This window comes from Oryza glaberrima, chromosome 12, assembly GCF_000147395.1.
Source record: "Oryza glaberrima chromosome 12, OglaRS2, whole genome shotgun sequence".
NCBI classification, from domain to species: domain Eukaryota; kingdom Viridiplantae; phylum Streptophyta; class Magnoliopsida; order Poales; family Poaceae; genus Oryza; species Oryza glaberrima.
This window is the reverse complement of record NC_068337.1, coordinates 19,856,332-19,877,533: the sequence shown is the minus strand read 5'-3', so window position 1 is coordinate 19,877,533 and position 21,202 is coordinate 19,856,332. Positions and strand designations below refer to the sequence as shown.

At 45.8% G+C, this 21,202-nt stretch overlaps 1 protein-coding gene across 1 annotated transcript; it reads right to left on the bottom strand.

Annotated features, from left to right (window-relative positions):
• Window positions 1-16,898: 16,898 nt before the first annotated feature.
• On the bottom strand, window positions 16,899-19,293 carry LOC127757782 (expansin-A26). Its single transcript, XM_052283357.1, has 2 exons — window positions 18,687-19,293; window positions 16,899-17,372 (listed from the first exon to the last, which is right to left on the bottom strand). Exons 1-2 carry the CDS (start codon window positions 19,289-19,291, stop codon window positions 17,063-17,065), a joined length of 915 nt encoding a protein of 304 aa, XP_052139317.1. The 5' UTR covers window positions 19,292-19,293; the 3' UTR covers window positions 16,899-17,062.
• Window positions 19,294-21,202: the final 1,909 nt, after the last annotated feature.

Below are 21,202 nucleotides of genomic sequence, written 5' to 3'. Positions count from 1 at the left end.
AGCCGCCGTCTCCCGTCTCCGCTAGCGCGGCGGCATGCGGCAAGCGCGCTAGACCTCTGCGTCGCCGGCGCCGCTCCCACGCGATGCTCGCCGACTCTGACCGCCGCCGCCGCTAGAGAGGGAAGACGAGAGGAGAGAAAGGGGAAAGGGAAGAAGAGAGAGAAGGGAAAGGGAATAAGAGAGGGGTGAGGCTGACATGTGGGGCCCATGTGGGCCCCACCATGTTAAAATTATTTTTGTGCACAGCTGACATGTAGGGCCACGCTTTTTATTATTTTTTCGAGATATAATTGCCACGTAAGCGCCACGTGGGATGGAGACCTAGTTAAACAAGCCACGTAGGCGCCACTTCAGCCAAAACCGCCTTCAAAACCGCCGAGAGATCTTATTTAAACGGTTCTGAAAGTTGAGGGACCTACCCTACCCGGTTTTTCGACCGAGGGACGAAAATCGGACTGAGCGATAAATAGAGGGACCCAAAGTGAACTTATTCCATCTGTGAACCAGGCTGAAGAGGCCCATTTTGTTGGGCCAAATATTATCCTATATTTCGACGAGTTATGCAGAATTTTATATGGGCCGTTTAAATTCTAACGGTCCTTATGGGCCTCAACGTCTATCCAAGACGAGCATATATTTCCCTCTGGTTTTCGGCCTCATCGTGGAATAAGTGAAACGGCATATTTGCAAATAAAAAATAATTTGTTAATAAAACTTTTATATATGTGTTCTTAGCGATCTAAAAACAAAGGCTGAAAAATAAACTTCGATGAGAAAACCCCAAAATCAAATTCAAATTTAAAGTTGAAAATTCAAATTTTTACTGATAAGCATAAGCATGAGCATAAGCGAAAAGATGAGGCCGTCGTCTTCCTCATCAATGGTGACCCCTGTTCTCTTAGCGCATCTAAATGGATCAAATTAAACACCGCATCACTATAAGTGAAAGGTGAATCCGAAAAAACAACTAGGATGAGCCACATGATCAACAAAATAATAGCATTTGGATTCACACAAAACAAAATATTTAGAAGAAATATGAGCCATTGGATAGAGGGAGTAGTAATACTTTGTCTAGAAGTTTCCTCAGCCTACTAAGAAAAAAAATAGTAAAGTTGTGGATATAATTTTACTATGTATACATTCAATTAAAAAACTATCTTGCAAATATACCCTCTTAGTCTATCTATGTGACTTTTCTTTGGGAAAAAAATAATTACAAATAGATCATTGACTTATATTTGGAAATATCTAACAACAAGTTAAAGAACAAAATGAGGAAATGTAGTAATATCGGGCATATAATTTTACAATTCACATTACAAAAAGGACGGTTTACAAATAAACCTCATCATCTTTTAATTGAGATTCATATTATCTGACTAAGTTTTAGAACATTCAAACTTATATATATTAGTAATGAGCAAATATATATGTGTGATATACTAATGTGACTATCAGCAATGCACCTGTCTAAAAAGATGTTATGATCATTACAAATTTAAGCCCATTATTACTACAACAATTTATTGACACATTTAATTGAGAGAGAGTTTATAGTTGCCGGAACAGGCAACTTAATACACTAGTATATATTACTCGCTCCGTATTTTAATGTATAACGCCATTGACTTTTTAACCAACGTTTGACCATTCGTTTTATTCAAATTTTTTATGCAAATACAAAAATACTTATGCCATGCTTAAAGAACATTTGATGATAAATCAAGTCACAATAAAATAAATAAAATAAATGATAATTACATAAATTTTTTGAATAAGACGAAGGGTCAAACGTTTGTTAAAAAGTCAACGGCGTCGTATATTAAAATACGAAGGGAGTAATTCTAGATAGTATGACACATACTCCAAATGCACTTTGGAGCTAGCATGTGTGGCTGGAACAGTTAGAACAATAAATTTTAACGTAACAAAAATTATTCCTGAGGGTGATCCGACAGAAACTGCCGACAGAAAAAGAAGTCCATCGAAGAATTCATTTTCCTGTGGATTTCTACAAAGAAAAATAAGTACTGATGATACAACAGAAAGATTAGCTAACGGTTTTGTAAAATTCAATTTCTGACGTGGACACATTAGGGTAAACCCACTACTACAAAATTAGTTTTCGTCACCAGAGATGCCGCCAGCGACTAAAGACTAGTGAAAATAATGCGTTCTCACTGGCGGCTAGCTAGCCACCAGTGAAAATTAAGTTTTGCAAACAGCTATGCTAAGACATAGAGGCAAAATATAGTGGACCATCAGTGAAAACAATTTTGGAGATAAAATAAAATTCAAAATCACTGGTGGAGAAACCATCTTTCGTCGGTCGGCTGAATTCCACAATAGTCCCGGATGCAATAAAAACCGGGGCTAAAAATGATCTTTAGTCCCGGTTAAAAAGGGTAACGGGCATAATTGATCTTTAGCCCCGATTGGTAACACCAACCGGGACTAAAGATCATCTTTAGTCCCGGTTCAAATGCTGTCAGGGCCTGTCAGGCCCCCTCGGGACACCAACCGGGACTAAAGATCGTAACTATTACCAACCGGGACTAAAGAGCTCGGGGATCTTTAGCCCCGGTTGGTAACATCAACCGGGACTAAAGTCCCACCCCTATATATATGTCTTCTTCCTCCTCCAGCTGCCCGAGCAAGCTTCAAAAAAGAGGGGAGGTAATGTCAAAATTTCTAGTGAATTTATTTTGGTGATTACATACAAATTGGAGGTGCCTAAAAGGTTTGCAACTTCATCCTCCAATGTTTTTTTTGTCATATTACATTTGCAGCTATGTTTTGCACACTTTTTTGTCTCCAAAATTTAGTTGTAAGTTGATGAGAGAGAAAATTTATGTGGTGAAGAAAGAATATATAGAAATTTAGTTGATTTGCTAAAGAAGGTTTTATAAAATAGTTGAGAAAGAAAATACAGTGAAAGTTAATCTTAAATAGTAGAAAACAAACTAAAATGAAAATTAAAAGAAGTAAAACACATTAAAATTAGTTTAAAACTTTAGAAATAGTAAATAAGAATTATTTGGTGTAATATTTTATGATTTTTGTATGAACAAAGATATGTCATTATTGTATGATTGTTGAAAGAGTTTGTAATTATCTTATAATTATTGTATGACTGTCATTATTGTAAGAAAAATTATTTGTGTATGATTTTTTTTTGACTCATGTAGATAGATCGGCAATGAATGTACGCTGACCGGCGGTCCAAAGAGCTTATTGACGGCGTGCACTATTTTTTGAGAGTGGCCGAAGCTAACAGGCAAAGGGGTTTTATTTGTTGTCCATGCAATAAGTGTAAGAATCAGAAGGAGTATTCTGCATCCAGGACTATTCATTTCCACTTGTTTGAGTCGGGGTTCATGCCAAGCTATAATTGTTGGACATCCCACAGAGAGCAAGGTGTTAAAATGGAAGAAGATGAAGTGGAAGACGACAATATTCCGGACTTTACTCAGTACGTTGGATTTGAAGGAAATCAAACGGGCGAGGAGGAAAGGGATGCTGATGGTAACGATGTTGCGGATGATCTTGGACAGATGTTGCAGGACGCCAAGGAGGACTGCGAAAGTGAAAAGGGGGCCCATAAATTGGACAAGATGTTAGAGGACCACAGAACGTCGTTGTACCCAGGTTGCGAGCAGGGGCACAAAAAGTTGGATACCACTCTGGAGTTCTTGCAATGGAAGGCAAAAAATGGGGTTAGTGACAAGGCATTTGGCGATTTATTGAAACTCGTCAAGAACATTCTTCGGAGGGAAACAAATTGCCCGAGACAACGTACGAGGCTAAGAAGATAGTCTGCCCGCTAGGACTGGAAGTTCATAAGATTCACGCATATCCGAATGATTGTATCCTATATCGCGGTGAGGAGTACGAGAACCTAGAAGCATGCCCTGTTTGCAAAGCACTACGATACAAGATTAGACGAGACGATCCAGGAGAAGTTGACGGGCAGCTAACAAAGAAGAGAATTCCTGCTAAGGTGATGTGGTATTTCCCTATAATACCACGGCTAAGGTGTTTGTTCAAGAACAAGGGGAATGCTAGAATGATGCGATGGCACGCTGAAGAGCGTCAACAGGACGGGATGCTGAGACACCCCACCGATGGTTCGCAGTGGTGAAACATCGACAGAAAATTTAAAGACTTTGGAAAGGACGCACGAAACATACGGTTTGGTTTGAGTACGGATGGCATGAATCCTTTTGGAGAGATGAGCAGCGGCCGTAGCACTTGGCCCGTTACGATGTGTATCTACAACCTCCCCCTGGCTATGCATGAAGAGGAAGTACATAATGATGCCGATTATTATTCAAGGCCCCAAGCAACCCGGTAACGACATTGATGTGTACCTAAGACCACTGGTCAAAGATCTTAAACTTTTGTGGAAGAAGGAAGGTGTCCCCGTGTGGGACGAGGACAAATAGGAGGAGTTTAACCAACGAGCGCTGCTATTCGTAACCATCAACGATTGGCCTACACTTAGCAACCTATCCGGACAGTCCAACAAGGGGTACAAGGCTTGCACTCACTGTATGGATGAAACAGAAAGTACGTATCTTAAGCACTGTAGGAAGGTTGTATACATGGGTCATCGTCGATTCCTTGCAGCAAACCACCCGGTACGGAAGAAAGGCAAGCACTTCGAACATAAGGCTGACCACCGTACGAAGCCTAAACATCGCAGCAGGAAAATAATGTTTGCTATGGTTAAAGATCTTAAAGTAGTGTTCGGAAAGGCGCCTGGAAGCCAGCCTATAGAGAGCGAAGATGGTCACGCGGCGATGTGGAAAAAGAACTCTATATTTTGGGAGTTACCCTATTGGGAATTCTTGGACGTCCGCCACGCAATCGACGTGATGCACCTCACTAAGAACCTCTGCGTAAACCTTCTTGGCTTCCTAGGTGTATACGGAAAGTCGAAAGATACACTGGAAGCACGTAATGATCTGAAGCATATGGAACAACGCGGCGACCTTCACCCAGAACCAAAGGAGAAAGGAAGCCATTACTTGAGTCCAGCCAGCTACACTCTTAGCAAGGCAGAGAAGGAAAGTATGTTTGAATGCTTGGAGAGCATAAAGGTACCATCTGGATACTCCACGAATATCAAGCAAATAATAAGCACGAAGGAGAAGAAGTTCACAAACCTAAAGTCTCATGACTGTCACGTGTTGATGACACAACTGCTACCAGTTGTAATAAGGGGTATCCTTCCAGACAATGTCCGGGCAACAATAACAAAGCTATGTGCATTCATGAACGCAATTTCACAGAAGGTCATCGATCCGGATAGATTAGAAGCCCTTCAGAATGATGTGGTGCAATGTCTTGTCAGTTTTGAGTTGATATTTCCACCTTCATTTTTCAATATAATGACGCATATGCTTTGTCACCTTGTCAAAGAGATCAGTATTCTCGGGCCTGTGTACCTACACAACATGTTTCCTTTCGAGAGATACATGGGTGTTCTGAAGAAGTATGTTCGTAACCATGCTCGTCCAGAGACAAGCATCGCCAAGGGTTATGGAACAGAGGAGGTCATCGAATTTTGCGTAGAATTTATCGAAGACCTTCGCCCAATCGGGGTACCTGAATCACGCCATGAAGGGAGACTACGGGGAAAGGGAACTCTCGGAAGGAAAGCAATAATGACGGTAGACAACAATTTATTCCGTAAAGCCCATTTCACGGTTCTGCAACAATCTTCATTGGTAGCTCCTTACATCGAGGAGCACTTGGCTCTAGTTTACACCAGGAACATCGGTAAGTCCGATGCATGGATTACACGGCATCACATTGATACTTTCCCCGCGTGGCTTCGACAACATCTCATGGGTAACGAGTCGATCAACCAACAACTTGCCTTCCTGGCGAGGGGACCGTCTAGGTCGATAGCGACATTCCAGGGATATGAGATCAATGGGTACACATTCTACACGAGAGCCCAAGACATGAAGAGCACGAACCAAAACAGCGCTGTTCGTGTCGATGCCATGGGACACGATGGAACAACTGGCACGTATTACGGTGCCATCGAGGACATATGGGAACTTGACTATGGTCCTCTCAAGGTCCCTCTGTTCCGGTGCCAATGGGTTAGGTTGACTGGTGGAGGCGTAATGATTGATGACAGTGGGATGACAACGGTTGACCTTAACAAGGTTGGATACTCGGACGAACCTTTTGTCCTTGCCAATGATGTAACGCAAGTCTTTTACGTGAAGGATATGTCTAGCAAAGGAAAGAAGGGCAGAGGGCCTGACGAGCCTAAGCGTCACGTGGTTCTCCCAGGCAAAAGAAAAATTGTCGGAGTTGAGAACAAGACTGACGAGGATTACGATCAGTTGGATGGGCAACCCCCTTTCACGGTGACAATTGACCCTAGCATCCTCCTATCAAATGAAGACACCCCTTACTCACATAGCGATCACAAGTAGGGAACAATAGTGAGGAGAAAGTACGTGCGGTCAACCGTCACCGCCGATGTATTGCCGCAATTATTGTGTACATGATGTAAACTATTTTGGATGTATTGATTATCCATATAAATCAATTGATGTATGGCATATGTTAATTACGCACGATTATTAGAAGTTTTAACAAGTTTAAATCATGTATATGCTAGTTTTATGCGATACTTACAATTTTTAAAAGTTTTAAATCACGCTGGCAATTTCATATGTTAATTAGAGTTTTTAACAATTAATTTACTATCATTCATATGCTAATTATATATGAATATTCGAATTTTTAAAAGTTTTAAATCATGCATGTGGCATTTACTTATGTTAATTAGAGTTTTTAACAATTAATTTACTATCATTCATATGCTAATTATATCTAACTATTCGAATTTTTAAAATTTTTACATCATGCATGTGGCATTTACATATGTTAATTAGAGTTTTTAACAATTAATATAATATCATTCATATGCTAAGTATATATGATTATTACAATTTTTATTAATTTTAAATCATGCCGTATGTATATACATATGTTAATTAGAGTTTTTACCAATTTAATATCATTCAAATGCTAAGTATATATCATTATTAGAATTTTTATTAATTTTAAATCATATATTTGCTTATTACGTTTTATCCACTTAATTTATTACAGACAACAATAATTTTTCGAAATAATTGTCATTAATCTTTGTACTTTAAATAATTTTATTGCATTATTTTCTATTTTAGAAGCACATATGTAACGGAAAATAATGTTCAGTGCGCTTATCAGTAGTCCCAGTTCTTAACCCTAACCGGGTTTAAAAAGAATTTGGAAATAACGGAAAAATATCTTTACTCCTGGTTGATGAGAACAACCGGGAGCAAAGACATCTTTACTCCCGGTTGTTGAGAACAACCGGGCTTCTCCTTCGCCACCACTGCCTAGGGCATCCCCGCGCCGACGCCGCCGCCGTATCTCGTCGTCGCCTCGCGCTCGTCGTCGTCGCCGCCGCCTCCGCCTCCTCCACCGCCGCCGCATCTCTGGGGTGAGAGCCGCCGCCGCCTCCTTCTCATCAGCTATATCTCTCCGATCTCGATCTCTCTCTCTCCCTCTTGGTTGCCGCTGGCCGCCTCGTTGCCGACGCCGACGCCGACGTCGTCATGACACGACGCCGCGGAGGCACGACACGAGACGAGACGCCATGACGCCGCCGCGGCACGGCACCGGCGCCGCGCCGCCACGCCGCCGCCGCGCAACGCCGCCACCGGGCCACGCGCCACGCCGCCACCGCGCCGCGCGCCGCACGCCGCCGCGAACGAACGTGAACGAGAACGTGAACGAGCGAACGAACGTGAACGAGTACGTGAACGAGCAAACGAACGTGAACGAGAACGAGCGAACGAACGTGAACGAGAACGTGAATGAGAATTGAACGTGAAAGAACGAACGAACGTGAACGAACGAGCGTGAAGGAACGTCAACGAACGTTAACGTGAACGGACGTGAACGTAAAATGCAATATAGGCAGGCGAATGAACGCGAACGAATGAACGTAGGTGAATGAAACGTGACCTTAACGAGAATGCGAACCTGAACGAAACGTGAACGTCAAATGCAATATATGTTACTTTGCGTTTATCCTAATACATCTTTTTGGATCTTGCAGAAAAGATGTTGTCGGAGTCGTCCCTCAAGCCAGAGTGGTAGCTAGCCCTCGAAGGAATTCGCGCAGGCAAGTGACGTAATTATATATATGATTGTTATATTAACAATTAATTAAGACTATTAGATTTAATATACGACACTTAGACTTAGCATATATCACTATTTGAGTTTTAGTATAAGATTATTAGATTTGTAATTAGACTTAGCATATAAGATTGTGTAGGGTTCTAATATACGGTAGTTAAACTTAGCATACATGACTATTTGAGTTTTAGTATAAGATTATTTGAGTTTTAATATAAAATTATTATATTTGTAATTAGACTTAGTATATAATTTATTGACTAGCTAGGGTCCTATAATATACGTCACCTAGACTTAGCATTTATCACTATTTGAGTTTTAGTATAAGATTATTAGATTTGTAATTAGACTTAGCATATAAGATTGTGTAGGGTTCTAATATACGACAGTTACACTTAGCATACATCACTATTTGAGTTTTAGTATAAGATTATTTGAGTTTTAATATAAGATTATTATATTTGTAATTAGACTTAGTATATAATTTATTGACTAGCTATGGTCCTATAATATACGTCACCTAGACTTAGCATGTGATTGTTAGCATATAAGATTGTTAAAACATAAATGTCTCATGACTTAGCAGATGTTTCCTGTATGAATAGATGGCTGATCGCGATGAGGAACAGATATTCTATGATACAATCGCGGAGGGAAGCAGCCAGTACTGGAACGAAGAAGAGGGGAACGAGGATCCAAACCAGTATTTGAACGAGGAAGGGAACATGGAGAGGGATGCGGAGGGGAACCAGGAGGGGCACGTGGAAAGGATGTGGAGGGGAACTAGGAGGAGGAGGCTAGTGGAAGTCAACCCTCCGTTGGACAGAAGAGGGCACGCGGGCAACGAGGTGCCGCGAAGAAGCTTGAGGGTCGGCACATCATAACGGAAGTAGACGAAGACGGCCGACCTAGTGCCCCGGTAGAAGCCGCCAAGAACTATGTACGTCACAGCGGTTGGGTTGTGCGGGATAACGTGCCTGTCAGTACGGTGTACTAGCGCAGAACAAGGGCACGTGGAGATCATGAGAGCTTTGTCCCAGATTCGGAGAAAGAGATGCTGTGGACCACAATGCTCGAGACATTCACCCTTCCCGCGGGTACAGAGGACAAAGTGAAAAGGTGGACTCTGAAGAAAATGGCAGAACAGTTTCAGAGCTTCAAGGGAGACCTGTACCAGAAATATATCCTGAAGGGGCAGACACCGAACTTCGACACATTCCCAAAGCTAAGGGATCACTGGGACGAGTTCGTTGCATATAAGACATGTGAACAAGGGCAGGCGATGATGGAAAGAAACAAAGAAAATGCCGCCAAGAAGAAGTACCATCACCAGTTGGGGTCAGGCGGCTATAGCGTCGCGATGCTGAAGTGGGAGGAGATGGAGGCTAGCTTGCTTGAGAGGGGTATCGAACCGGCCACCGCTAATTGGCCGGAACGATCGAAGTTCTGGTACTATGCTCACGGTGGAACGCTCAACCCAGCTGATGGCTCCCTGGTCTTCGGCGATCAGATACGCGAGGCTGCGCGTCGACTAACAGACGCAGTGGAAGCCTCTTCTCAGGGCACGTTCCGACCGGACAGAGAGAAGGATGAGCTGTCACTCGCCCTGCAGACTCCAGAGCATCCAGAACGAACACGAGGGAAAGGGGTGATTCCTTGGAAGATTGGGTTAAAGGAGGACATCCACACGTACAGGAGTCGGATGAGGAGCAAGAGAGATACCGAGGCGAAGATTGCAGATCTAGAGTTCAGGGTATCGAGCTACGAGCTCAGCATGCAAGAGGAGGTGGCAAGGAAGGTTGATGAACGCATGGCCGCACATCGGTCCCATGATCCCCAGCCGACCATTCCTCCTGCAATGGTGAGCCTGTCAGGAAACCGTAGCAGCTACGCCTCAACAGGGCAGGTAGGATCACAGAGCATGGACGCCATGCAAACCCAGGACGAATCCACCTGCCCCGTTGATGACATCACTCAGCGGACACCATGTGAGCTGCATATTCCTTTCAAGAACTTATCAATAAAGGTAAGCTCATAGCTTATAGATTTTAGATTTGGCCATTCCGCTAGTTGTTGCTTATATATGTTGATTACAAATAAATAACCTCTCACCACATGAAGGTGGCGTCGGGCATGGCCATCCCAACGGACCCTTCAGGTAATTACCACTGCAGGCCGATTCCAGTAGGATACTCCAAGGTCGAAGTTGAGTTGGTCGAAGGCACGTACGAGGACCTCGAGCTGGATTACCCTGGAGGAGATGGTGAGACGCATCTACGAGACACAAGCCATGCCATTATTCTATGGCGCAAGTGGTACATCATCCTCCCTAGGCGACAAACGGCGTCTCGTGTACCATCTCCTCCGGCTCCGCCATCTCCTCCTCATGCTCCAGCACCGTCTCCTCCTCATGCTCCAGCACCGTCTCCACCTCAGGCTCCTGCACCGACTCCTCCTCAGGCTCCTCTTTTGGCACCTTCCAAGTCAAGGGCCCCCCAAGCTCCACTGCCTGCCCCCACAAGGGCAACGAAGAAGGCGAAAGTTGACGGCACCAAGAACAAGGACCCGGGGTACGATTGCACGCAAGAGGAGCTTCAAGCTTACGTGGCATCAGAAGCCAAGAGACAATTCAAGCCTCGAAGTCCAGAAAAGAAGATTCCGATAGATCCGAGTGTCAGGAACTTCTTCAGGGGTATGTCTGCACCTGCCAAGGAGGCCATAAAGCTATCGGACTATGAGCGAACGCTCAAGAAAGCATCTTCTGGAAAGTCCAAACCTGTCCCTCAGCTTGGAGAGCAACAAAACCAGGAGATTGAGTCGTTGGTAACCGGCGAAGATTTTGGAATACAAGAATTTATTAATGACACCGGGCTAACTATGGATCAATTGCTAGGAGACGCACCAATCAAAAAGGCAGAAGTGAAATACATGTACGAACTCGGTAAACCGCTTGTCAAGCCTGAGCTGCTACAGTCCCTACCCACACAAATGTACAAGTTCCATCAGCTGTACATGGAGATGAGCGCCACCGGTAGAGAGATGATCGGAGCGAGGATCAGGGACACGGACTTCTTGCAAGGAGATGACTGTCACACCCCGAAGTTCTTTCCCAAGCCTAAATTGGAGTTTTAAATGGTCTCAAGAAAATACCTGTGTCAAGCAAGAGTAAAGCTTAATAAATTAATGCAAAGAATAATCGGAATTGGCATGTGGAATTTTTCTTGAGTTTTACATGCCGAAATACGCTAACAAGATTTTTAGTGGAATTTTCAGAGCTCTCGAAATAATTTTAACCAATTAAAATTGAGCACATGCAATTTTAATCCCAGGAAAAATCCTTTTTCCTTCTTTTTCCTTTTTCTTTCTTTTCTTTTCTTTTTTCCTTTGAATGGGCCGCCGGCCCATTCCTCCTTTTTCTTCCCCTCCTCCCGCTGGGCCGGCCGAAGGCCGAGGCCCAGCTAAGCCGCGCGAGCCGGCCTCCCGCCTCCTCTCTCCCCGAGACGCCGACAGGTGGGCCCCACTTGTCGGGGTCGTCCCCTTCCTCCGGCCGCTCGTCCCCACGTCGCCACCACCGCCGAAACCGCCGCCGCGCCCATGTCCCGCCCCCCCGGGCCACGTAGGCTGCCCCGGTCGTGCGCCGCGTCTCCCGCACCCGCTTCCCCCTCTCTCCCGCTCGTGCCCGCGCCCGAGATGGCCGGGATTCGATTTTCGAATCCCGCCTCTCTCTCCTCTCCCACTCCCCCACGTCGGCCGGCGATTCCCGCCTCTCCTGGCCACGTCCGGCCCCCTCTCTCCCTATTTAAGCTCCGCCGCCACCCCCTCTCTCTTTTTCCCCTTTTCGCCGAACTCTCCCGAGCTCTCCATCGCTCCCGCATCGTGCTTCCACCCGCCGCCGCCTTTCCCGCCACTCCGGCCGCCTCTAGCCGCAGCTAGACTCGCCGCCGCGCCACGCCGTCGCCGCCGTCGGGTTCGTGTGGCCGAGATCCACCCCGTCCGCCCTTCCTCCGTCGAGATTCGTCGCCTGAACCCGCATCCCCTCGCGCTCCGGTGAGCTCTACCCCTACCGCCGCCTTCGGCCATGGATGCCGGTCGCCGTGGTTCGTCTCCCTCCCTCTAACCTCTCTCTTTTCCTCCCTTAGGGCATTCCGGACCTCGTCCGCCCGTCGCCGCCGTTTGTCCGTGGTTGCCGTCGCCGTTCGCCGTCATCTTCCTCCGCGCCGGCCACCCTTGGTGAGGCGTCCTCTCCCCTCTATTCCCCTCCCTCTCCTTCCTAGCCGCCGCTTAGCGCCGCCGCCTTCGCGTCGCCTTCGCGCCGCCGCCTCCGCCGCCGGTTGCCGTCGCCGGCAACGCGTGCGCGCGCGCGCCGTCGCCATCGCCATGGCCAGTCGGCCGGCCTTGAGCCGAGTTGAGCTGGGTCGCCGCCGCCCGTCCGATCGGCCCCGGGCCGATCCGGGCCGTCGATCCCGTGGACCGGCGGTGGACCACCCGCGTGGTCCCGGTCGACGGTGGACCGGCAGCCTTGGGCCGCTGACCCCGGGCCCCACCTGCCGGCGCCCCTCTCTCCCCTTGAGCCGCTGACATGCGGGCCTCGCCCGTCGGCGCCGCCTCCCCTTGATGACGTCAGCCCTGGGACTTATTGCGCAATAAATGATTTAAGGACTTTTTGTTATAGTAATAAACACACTGAATCTTCTAAAATTCATAACTAATTCGTCCGTGCTCCGTTTAAGCCCATTCAAGTCTCAGTAAATCAAAAAAAATGTGTAGAATCCATTAAAAATGGTTTTGTCCTCTGTTTTAGTAGTCTTATAGCCTGTTTGTATTGTTTGCTTTGTATGTCGCTTAGATTCCGGTTCTTCCGACGCTCCGGTGTACTTCGAAATAGTCGCCGAGGTTCCTCCAGCAGTAGAGCAAGGCGAGTCATGCTTGTCACTTGAACATGTTGATCCTATATTGCAAATGCTCTATTGTTTTTCTTCAAATACTGCATCGTTTTATAATGTTACTATGGGATGTTTACCTATTGTCATAGCCATGCTATTTTGGTACCATGTTCCTTTGTTAGCTTGGGTTATAACATGAATAGACTTTGGACTAGGAATTGCTTAGCCATGCTTAGTTCAACTAGTACACAATGGGGAAAATCCTATTAATGTTTAGACTGTTGGTTCTAATGGTATTGTTGGATTAGTGACACCGCTTCGGTGTTGGTTAATAAAAATGAATCACATGGTGGGCTGTGGGTGCATGGTTTTGTTGGTCGCACCCATGGCAGTTAAGGACCGGTTCGCGGGATGCCCTGGAAGAACTTATCGTACTTACCACAAGCCAGCGTGGGCAACGGCTGGGCTTGTAGTGTAGCTTTCCTCTAGCTGACGCATCCAGGCAAGGGTGGGCGTAATGGAGCGGGGCGGGCCCTGCGATGGCCTCTGTCGTTTCCGGATTCACCTAGGCACAAGAGGGGACTGCCCGCTGCCTTGCGAGGAGTGGGGGTGAAACCTGAGGTGTGATGTGCTTGGTTAGAGGGGGTTATGCGAAGGGTCCTGTCACGGCCTCTTTCCGGTATGTCGTGGTGGCATGTCGGCGCACGAAAACGTGTCGTGGGGCTGTGTCTTGTGGGTACAGTTGTACACCTCTGATCAGAGTAAAACTATTCGAATAGCCGTGCCCGCGGTTATGGGCGGTCAACCAGATTCACCGTGATTAGTTTCACCCTAGTTTAGTCTAATGGAATTGGATAGTTTAGGTGGATGGTTGGGCCTGTCGCAACGTGGTATAGCGTTGGACAGTGGATGATTAATATTGATTAATTATTACGACTGTTTTCTTCTTTAAACTTCTATTTATAAATGCTCGCTTTATGCAAATGAACCACTCTAGCTCTCCTTGATAATTCCGTGCATCATACCCCTATTCCGGTATGACTTGCTGAGTACAGTGGGTAGTACTCAGTCTTGCTCTATTTTTCCCCAACCCCAGAGTACGAGTATGTGTCAGATGGTGGTTTCTCCGAGGAGTAGGCTTCGTCCGTGCTGTCGAGGATGCCTGTGGAGTGGTGTTCCCGCTGTAGTTCAAGTCAAGGCTTAGCTCCTGTTATCTTTCGTTTTTCCGCTGCATTTATGTAAGACTTTTATGATGTTTGTAAGACGTGGATCTGAATGTCAACATTGTCGTTTGTGTACCCCGGCCGGTCCTGGATGGGATTTTAATGCACATTCTGCTTGGAATTCTATTCGGGAATTTCTGGGCGTGACAATGACATTCTCTGGATCAATTTTAAGGAAATCTACGAACTATACCAGCTGGACGCCCTCGACGTCTCTATTATGAGTTGTTGAATTTTGTAAGTATATCGTTCAGTTAGATTTCTTACTACGTCTCCTTTAAGTAATTAGGTCTTTGTATATAAGTAGACTATATATAATAAATACTCCCTTTTATCGTTGTAGAATGGAGATTCAAAGGGCCCGACGGCGGGGGGTTTTTGATACTGGATTCATCGACCCTCAGAAAGTAAACGTCGCAATGCTCGACCAATATCCGCAAGCCACAGAGGACAATCTCGTCCATCTCCTGAAGGCGCAGCATTACAAGACGGTCATACTGTTGCCGTACAACACAGAGTTAGTTTAATTTTACTGTCTTCCTATACCAAATTTCATTCCCGTACGAACTTGCTAAGTGTTTCATATGTAATGCATCCCACGCACATTGCAGATTCCATTGGGTGCTTTTACTCTTCGACCTGGAGGCCTGCACCGTCAACGTATATGACTCAATGGATAAAAAAGAGTCTACGTTTGACAAGGTTTTTGAACTTATAGATAGGTACTGTCATAAGTTCCTATGTGTTAATTAAGAATCTTGTTATAGTTAATTGCTACTACGAATCATAGCTTTAAACTCCATGTAGGGCTTGGTATCGGTTCCGTCATTTGGTCCGTGGCAAATGGAGAGAAAGACTTAGGCGGAAGTTCAAATTTCCTGTGAGTACACATGCTCTACATTTATATTTCTCCGATTCAAATACATACAAGTGTATATTAATTAGATCTCTCGTCATTTGTCATTTATTTATAGTGCGCAAAGCAAAAGCAGGGAACTAACTTGTGCGGCTACTACGTGTGCGAGTATTGCCACTGCCTTGCAGACCAAACTATCACCACAAGAGAGCTCAATGTACGTACAAATAAATTCAAAATTTCATTACGTATCGATTTGTTGTTTAATTACTAATCAATTTCATACATTCATATAGTTTATTCGCATAAGGGATAACCTGATCACACACAAGGAATTTATCGCGGCGGTTCAAATACAACTCATAGGATTCATCAACGAACAAATCCTTGATCCCAAGGGTGAATTCTACTACAACGGAAATACAATTCATAGGTCCTTAGCTTCTGAGATAGCGACTACTACTACGTCGAAATCGTAGCAAGCTAGGACATAAAAAAAATGTCAGATCGATCTTTAGTCCCAGATGGCTCAGCCGGCCACGTGGCTGAGCCATCTTTAGTCCCGGTTGGTGTTACCAACCGGGACTAAAGATCGATCTTTAGTTCCGGTTATTTCACCCAGGACTAAAGATAGCGATCTTTAGTCCCGGATTGGTAGTCCCTGTTTGGAAACCGGGACTAAAGGGGGGTTACGAACCGGGACTACAAACGCTTTCTCCACCGGTGAATGGTGCTGCCGGCCGCCATAGCCGCAAGGACTGCCAGCTGCCGTCGCGACACCTCGCCGTGGCTGCCGCCTGCCGAAGCCCACGCCGTGGTCGCCAGGCGGTAGAGGGGAGGGGGTTGGAGTAGCTTGGCTGTCGTCATCGTTGTGGTAGCAGCTGCCAGATCCACCCCCTTAACCGCCGTGGAGGACCGCCCGAGTACCGCCGCCAGTAGATCAGAGTCCAGCCTCCCATCACCATCGCTGCCCTCCCCGTCGGCCTCTACCATCGTCACGATGGCGGATCCGGCCACCCCCGTCATCTCAGCGGCGGATCCGGCCACACCTATCGTGGCAGTGGCGGCGGCCGGATCTGGCCCCGAGCTCGCGGCGGCCAGCGGCGAAGAGGAGGAGGTTGCACCCTACCACCGCGTTGAGGAGGAGACCTCGCGCCACTTGCCAGCCGCCCGTCACCGTGCCAACCCTAGAGTGTCGTTGCTCGTCGAGGAGGAGGGGAGGGAGAAGGGAGGAGGCGGAGAGGAGAGGGAGTTGCCACCGAGTCCGAGAGGAGGAGAAGATAAAGATGGAGTCCGTGGCTGTGTCTGTCATTTTAATATGGCAAAAGAGTTTTTGCAGTCCTAGAGAAAATCCTATTTCCGCTTGTAAAAAGACCTCTATTTTTGCAAGAGGACCTCTTGACCACCAACTGTTGGTAACTGAAATCCCTCTCAGTTATTTTCACAAGCGTATTAATTTTCATCAAATGTAAAAAAACGGGTACCGCTATGAAAAATGATTTTTTTAGTAGTGGCCATCACGGTGTTTGAACCAGCAGAAAAAATTGGTCTTTGAAGCTAAAATAATAACTAAAAAAACAGAATCAATACAATGCTCATGGCAATTTCGATTAGAAACATAAAACTATAAAATTCCAAAGCTTAATTACATGAATATCCATCAAATATCACTATCAACGAATATATTCTGTTAAACTGAAATTAGTAATACGGAAAGGATTAATTAATCCGTAAGAAAAAGAATTCAGTGTTAATTAGTTTTCACTTCCAAAAATTCATGAATTAAGTAGGGATCGAGAGAACGAAGGGAGAGGTAAATCAATTATGATCATCCATATTATGATAAGTAAGTAAGTTGAAAAAAATGGATGGATCTAGAAGTTCTTCTTGGCCTGGTAGGTGTTGTCGTAGGTCCAGTCGCGGGGGGCGACGCGCCAGGAGGTGGCCTTGCGGTGGTCGCCGGTCATGACCCGGAAGGTGAGCGACTCGCCGGTGAGGTTGGCCTCCGTCTTCCAGAGCTGGCCCCAGCTGCGCTGCAGCGGCGTCCACTTCACCCGCTTGGTCCCCTTCACCGTCAGCTTCACCACGTCCCCCGCGCCGCCCACGTTCTTCACCATCACCATGTTGTACGACGGGTTCCCCGTTATCGTGTACTTTATCCCGCCCTGCCTCACGCACGCCACCCTGCATGCACGCACGCCAATGTGCAACTTAGTCATCGAGTAATACTTCATCTGTTACAAAATATAAGCATTTTTATGCTAGCACGGTCGGTATTAAGAAAGTAGGTGAGAATGATTAGATGAAGTGTTTGATTGGTCCGAAAGAGAAAGTAGGTGAATAAAAATGCTTGTGAATTAATTAAGATAAGTTACTGTGCTAGAAATAGCTATATTTTAAGATAGAGGTAGGACAATAGGCTGAGATTATTACACGAGGATGAGTACTAGCGCATGGAATGACGATGAGAAAATGGTATGCGAGCATGAAATTAATATAGGTACAAGACCTATTCAATAGTACTAGGTACTAAGCGCCAGTTTCCGATGGAAAATTTTCCCCGCGTTTTGCTGCGGAAATTACTAAGTAACTTTTAAAATTTTTTAATAACCGAGCTAAAAGTAAAAAAAATATTAGTTATTAATAACAAATAAAACTGGTTTCTCAAACTATGTTTAGACATAAATATATTTAATAGACTCTATATGAGATTGTAAATGAAATATGATATCTCGCACTTTGATTATAAAAATATATGTTAAGTATTAGTGTTGCTGGAGGAAAATCGATAGTTTCTAGGGGTGAAAACTTTCGAATTTGTGCTGCGGGAGGAAAATGGAAAAAAATAAACCGTCTGATATGCTTTGAGATTTGTGCTGCGGGAGGAAAATGGAAAAAATAAACTGTCAGATATTGAGATTTGTGCTGGAGGAAAATGGAAAAAATGCTTTGAGATTTGTGCTGGAGGAAAATGGAAAAAGTATCAGATGCTGGCGGCAAGAATCGAACCCGTGACCTGCAACTTGAAGGATCATTCAACTAACCAGTTGCTCCATCGCAATTTTTGAACCTTCAATTTGAGTTACATTTTTATATTATAATTACATAGTAGTTCCAATGTAACAAAATATTAAATGTTGTATAGTTACTCCCTATATATAGATATATATTAAAAGTATTGTCAAAAATAATGTGAAGAAGATGATTGGATGTTGATGTGTAGAATTCAATGAATTGTAGATAATGGTACATGCTTGCATAAGTTTTGTTTGTAATTATTGCCAACGGATGATGAAGTCACAATTTTTACATTTTAAGCTTTAGGATTGGGTTATAACTTTAATTTATAGTAAGATATGATTTGAAATGCCCCATCGTGAACTTGGGTAGCAATATTTTGAGATGAATGAAGTATGTACGACGTGAGCATGACATCGATCAGCACGTAAATCCACGGCATCACCTTACATATATATAGACACGTACGTACGTACTTACTTGCGGTAGGAGACGGGCACGACGCCGAGCTTCTCCTCGGCGATGGAGATGAACGCCGGCATGGTGAGGTCGAAGTGCTCGCCCTTCATCCCGTTCACCGGCGGCGGCGCCTGGTTGGTGGCCGTCACCACGACGGTCTTCCCGGACTCCCCCTTGAGCTCGTAGCACGCGCCGCACCCGGCGCCGTTGTCGAACAGGGCCGGGCTCACCGCCGCCGTCATCGCGCCGTACCCGTCGGCGTCCTTGTACCCGCACGCGCCGCCCTCCGTCGTGCCCGACGCGTCGCGCCCGCCGTAGAACGTCGCGTGCCCGTCCACCCACGGCCCGCACTTGTACCTGCCGTGGTTGACATGCGGCTTCTTGGCTCCGCCGCCGCCTTCGCCGTCGCCGCCGTCGTCGTAGCCGCCGCCGCCGCCGCCCGCGATGACGACGTCGACGGCGAACGACGCGAGGAAGAAGAAGAGCAGCAGAGACGTCGTGGTGAGGAGAGTGAGAGGCGCCATGGTCGTCGTTGTGTCCATGAAATTAACCGGAGATGATCGAATGGATGGGTAATTGGGTATTATTATGTATGCAGCAGCTAAATCTTGCTTTGATAGATTCATGGCGGACCGGCAAGTGGTGGGGTTTGGCCATTTTTAGATGGACGCTTGCATGCATTTGTGCATAGTGATTATGAGCGAGTGGAGCATCCCATTCCCATGTTTCTAGGCCGGCTGAAGCACAGGGCTGTCTCCAGTAATTTAGGGTCCCCAGGGAAATGCAGATTGGGGCCTGAAAGTTGAAAAAAGATCGAGAAGTTCTACGGTGTTTGCATTTTAAAAAGGGTAATAATTCAACGCTCCAGAGTGATAGGCACGATGTAAAAAAAATATTGAAGTATTGATACAGGTACTTAACTACTAAAGGAAAATCATAGGTGTTGGTTAATTAAAAACCGGCACATATAATTTATAATAAATTATAGGTGTTGGTTTTTAAAAAAACCGGCACCTATCCAAACCGAGCCGAGCCCCCGAGCATCGACCTTATCCCCTACGGAGTATATGAGTCAACCATGCACCCAATCTTATCTAATACTCTATCTCTCTTGTCTCTCTTATCTGTCTCCCTCTTGCCTCCCTCTCTCAGCTTCTCATTTCTATCACACCCCAATCTGGTACCGCCGTACAACGGCACCTGACTAGCGCGTGTCGTGGGGAAAAACGACGCAAACCGCTTCCTACGAAACCGCGATCTCAGTACCAGTCCTAGGACATAGTGCTGGTACCCACGGTGATAAATATGAATCATTGCAATCCTTAAATAAATAGAGGACTTATTTACCTTAAATTAGGTTGCAACTCAGAACAGCCTGAGGATGCAACCGACAACGCGGACGAGGAAACACCAACAATAGCAGCAGCAGCGGAACCAACGGTCTAACACCCAACACCACAGGCGACGGCTGGGAACCAAGACGAAACCCTAATCTTCACTTCACTTCATCTTCACTTCACGACGGAGGAACTATATATATTTATATAGAGCAAGGGTGAGTACTTTCGTACTCAGCAAGTCATGGGAATTTAGGTGTTTAATGCAAGCTTGGAAGAGAGGCAAGGTTGTTTTGCAAACCCTTTGTTTGAAATCACTAGGTGATTTATTTCTTTTTAACTTTGGGTCGAAAGGAGACTTGCGTCTCGATTCGACTTAAGATATGCTTTTCAACAACTCAAATGGTAATGTACCGACCTCCCAGGTCAGATCATTACTTATCGGCTCCCAGAGCCATTTCACTTGATTAGGTGGCTCCCAGAGCCTTTTTCATTTTTGCGGACTCCCAGAGTCCAGCTGCCCAGCAGCAAAGCAATCCACTTCCACTCGGGAAGCCTAGTCTATGATGCCCGCAGATATCTCGAATCACACAGATTCGTTTCTAACCACTCAGGTCATCCATCTGCCACATAGGCTGATTCTGGTTACGATTCCCCTTCCACAACAACTTTTCACAAAGCACAGGCAAACAAATCTACGCAACGGGAAACACCTCACATCCACCCTTGATAGTGGGTACGGCTGTTCGAACAGTTAGTTAACCTCTGCAGAGGGGTACACTTTACCCACAAGACACGAACTTACTCTAGACACTGGCCGGTGTCGGAGGTTCGTGACAAGGCCTTTCCAAAGCCAATCCTGGGTCACCTCATGCCACATAAAGGGTCTCCCTGACCAACATCGGGCCAACTCCGGCTTTCCCTTAGGACTCCCGGGTGCCTTCCTCTGGTTCGGACTCCCAGGATGCCTCTACCCCCACATCTCGGCTTTCCGCCTCTATTGGCATACAAGATTTCCCAAAAGCAGCTAATTACTTAGCCAGGGTGTCCCATACCACCATGTGGTTGCACTTGTTATGCTTGATGAATTTCCCACAGGAATCGGTCCTTATATGCGAATACGGGACGACGCCACATAGGCACAACACCCGCATCGCGAGTTTTCACAATTCATTTTATTTTCAAACACACCAACACCAC

Coding starts and splice junctions, on each gene's coding strand:
- LOC127757782 (XM_052283357.1), bottom strand. CDS start 19,291: ATGAATCTATCAAAGCAAGATTTAGCTGCTGCATACATAATAATACCC. Junction 17,373..18,686: donor GTGCCCGTCTCCTACCGCAA/GTAAGTACGTAC, acceptor GCGTGCATGCAG/GGTGGCGTGCGTGAGGCAGG.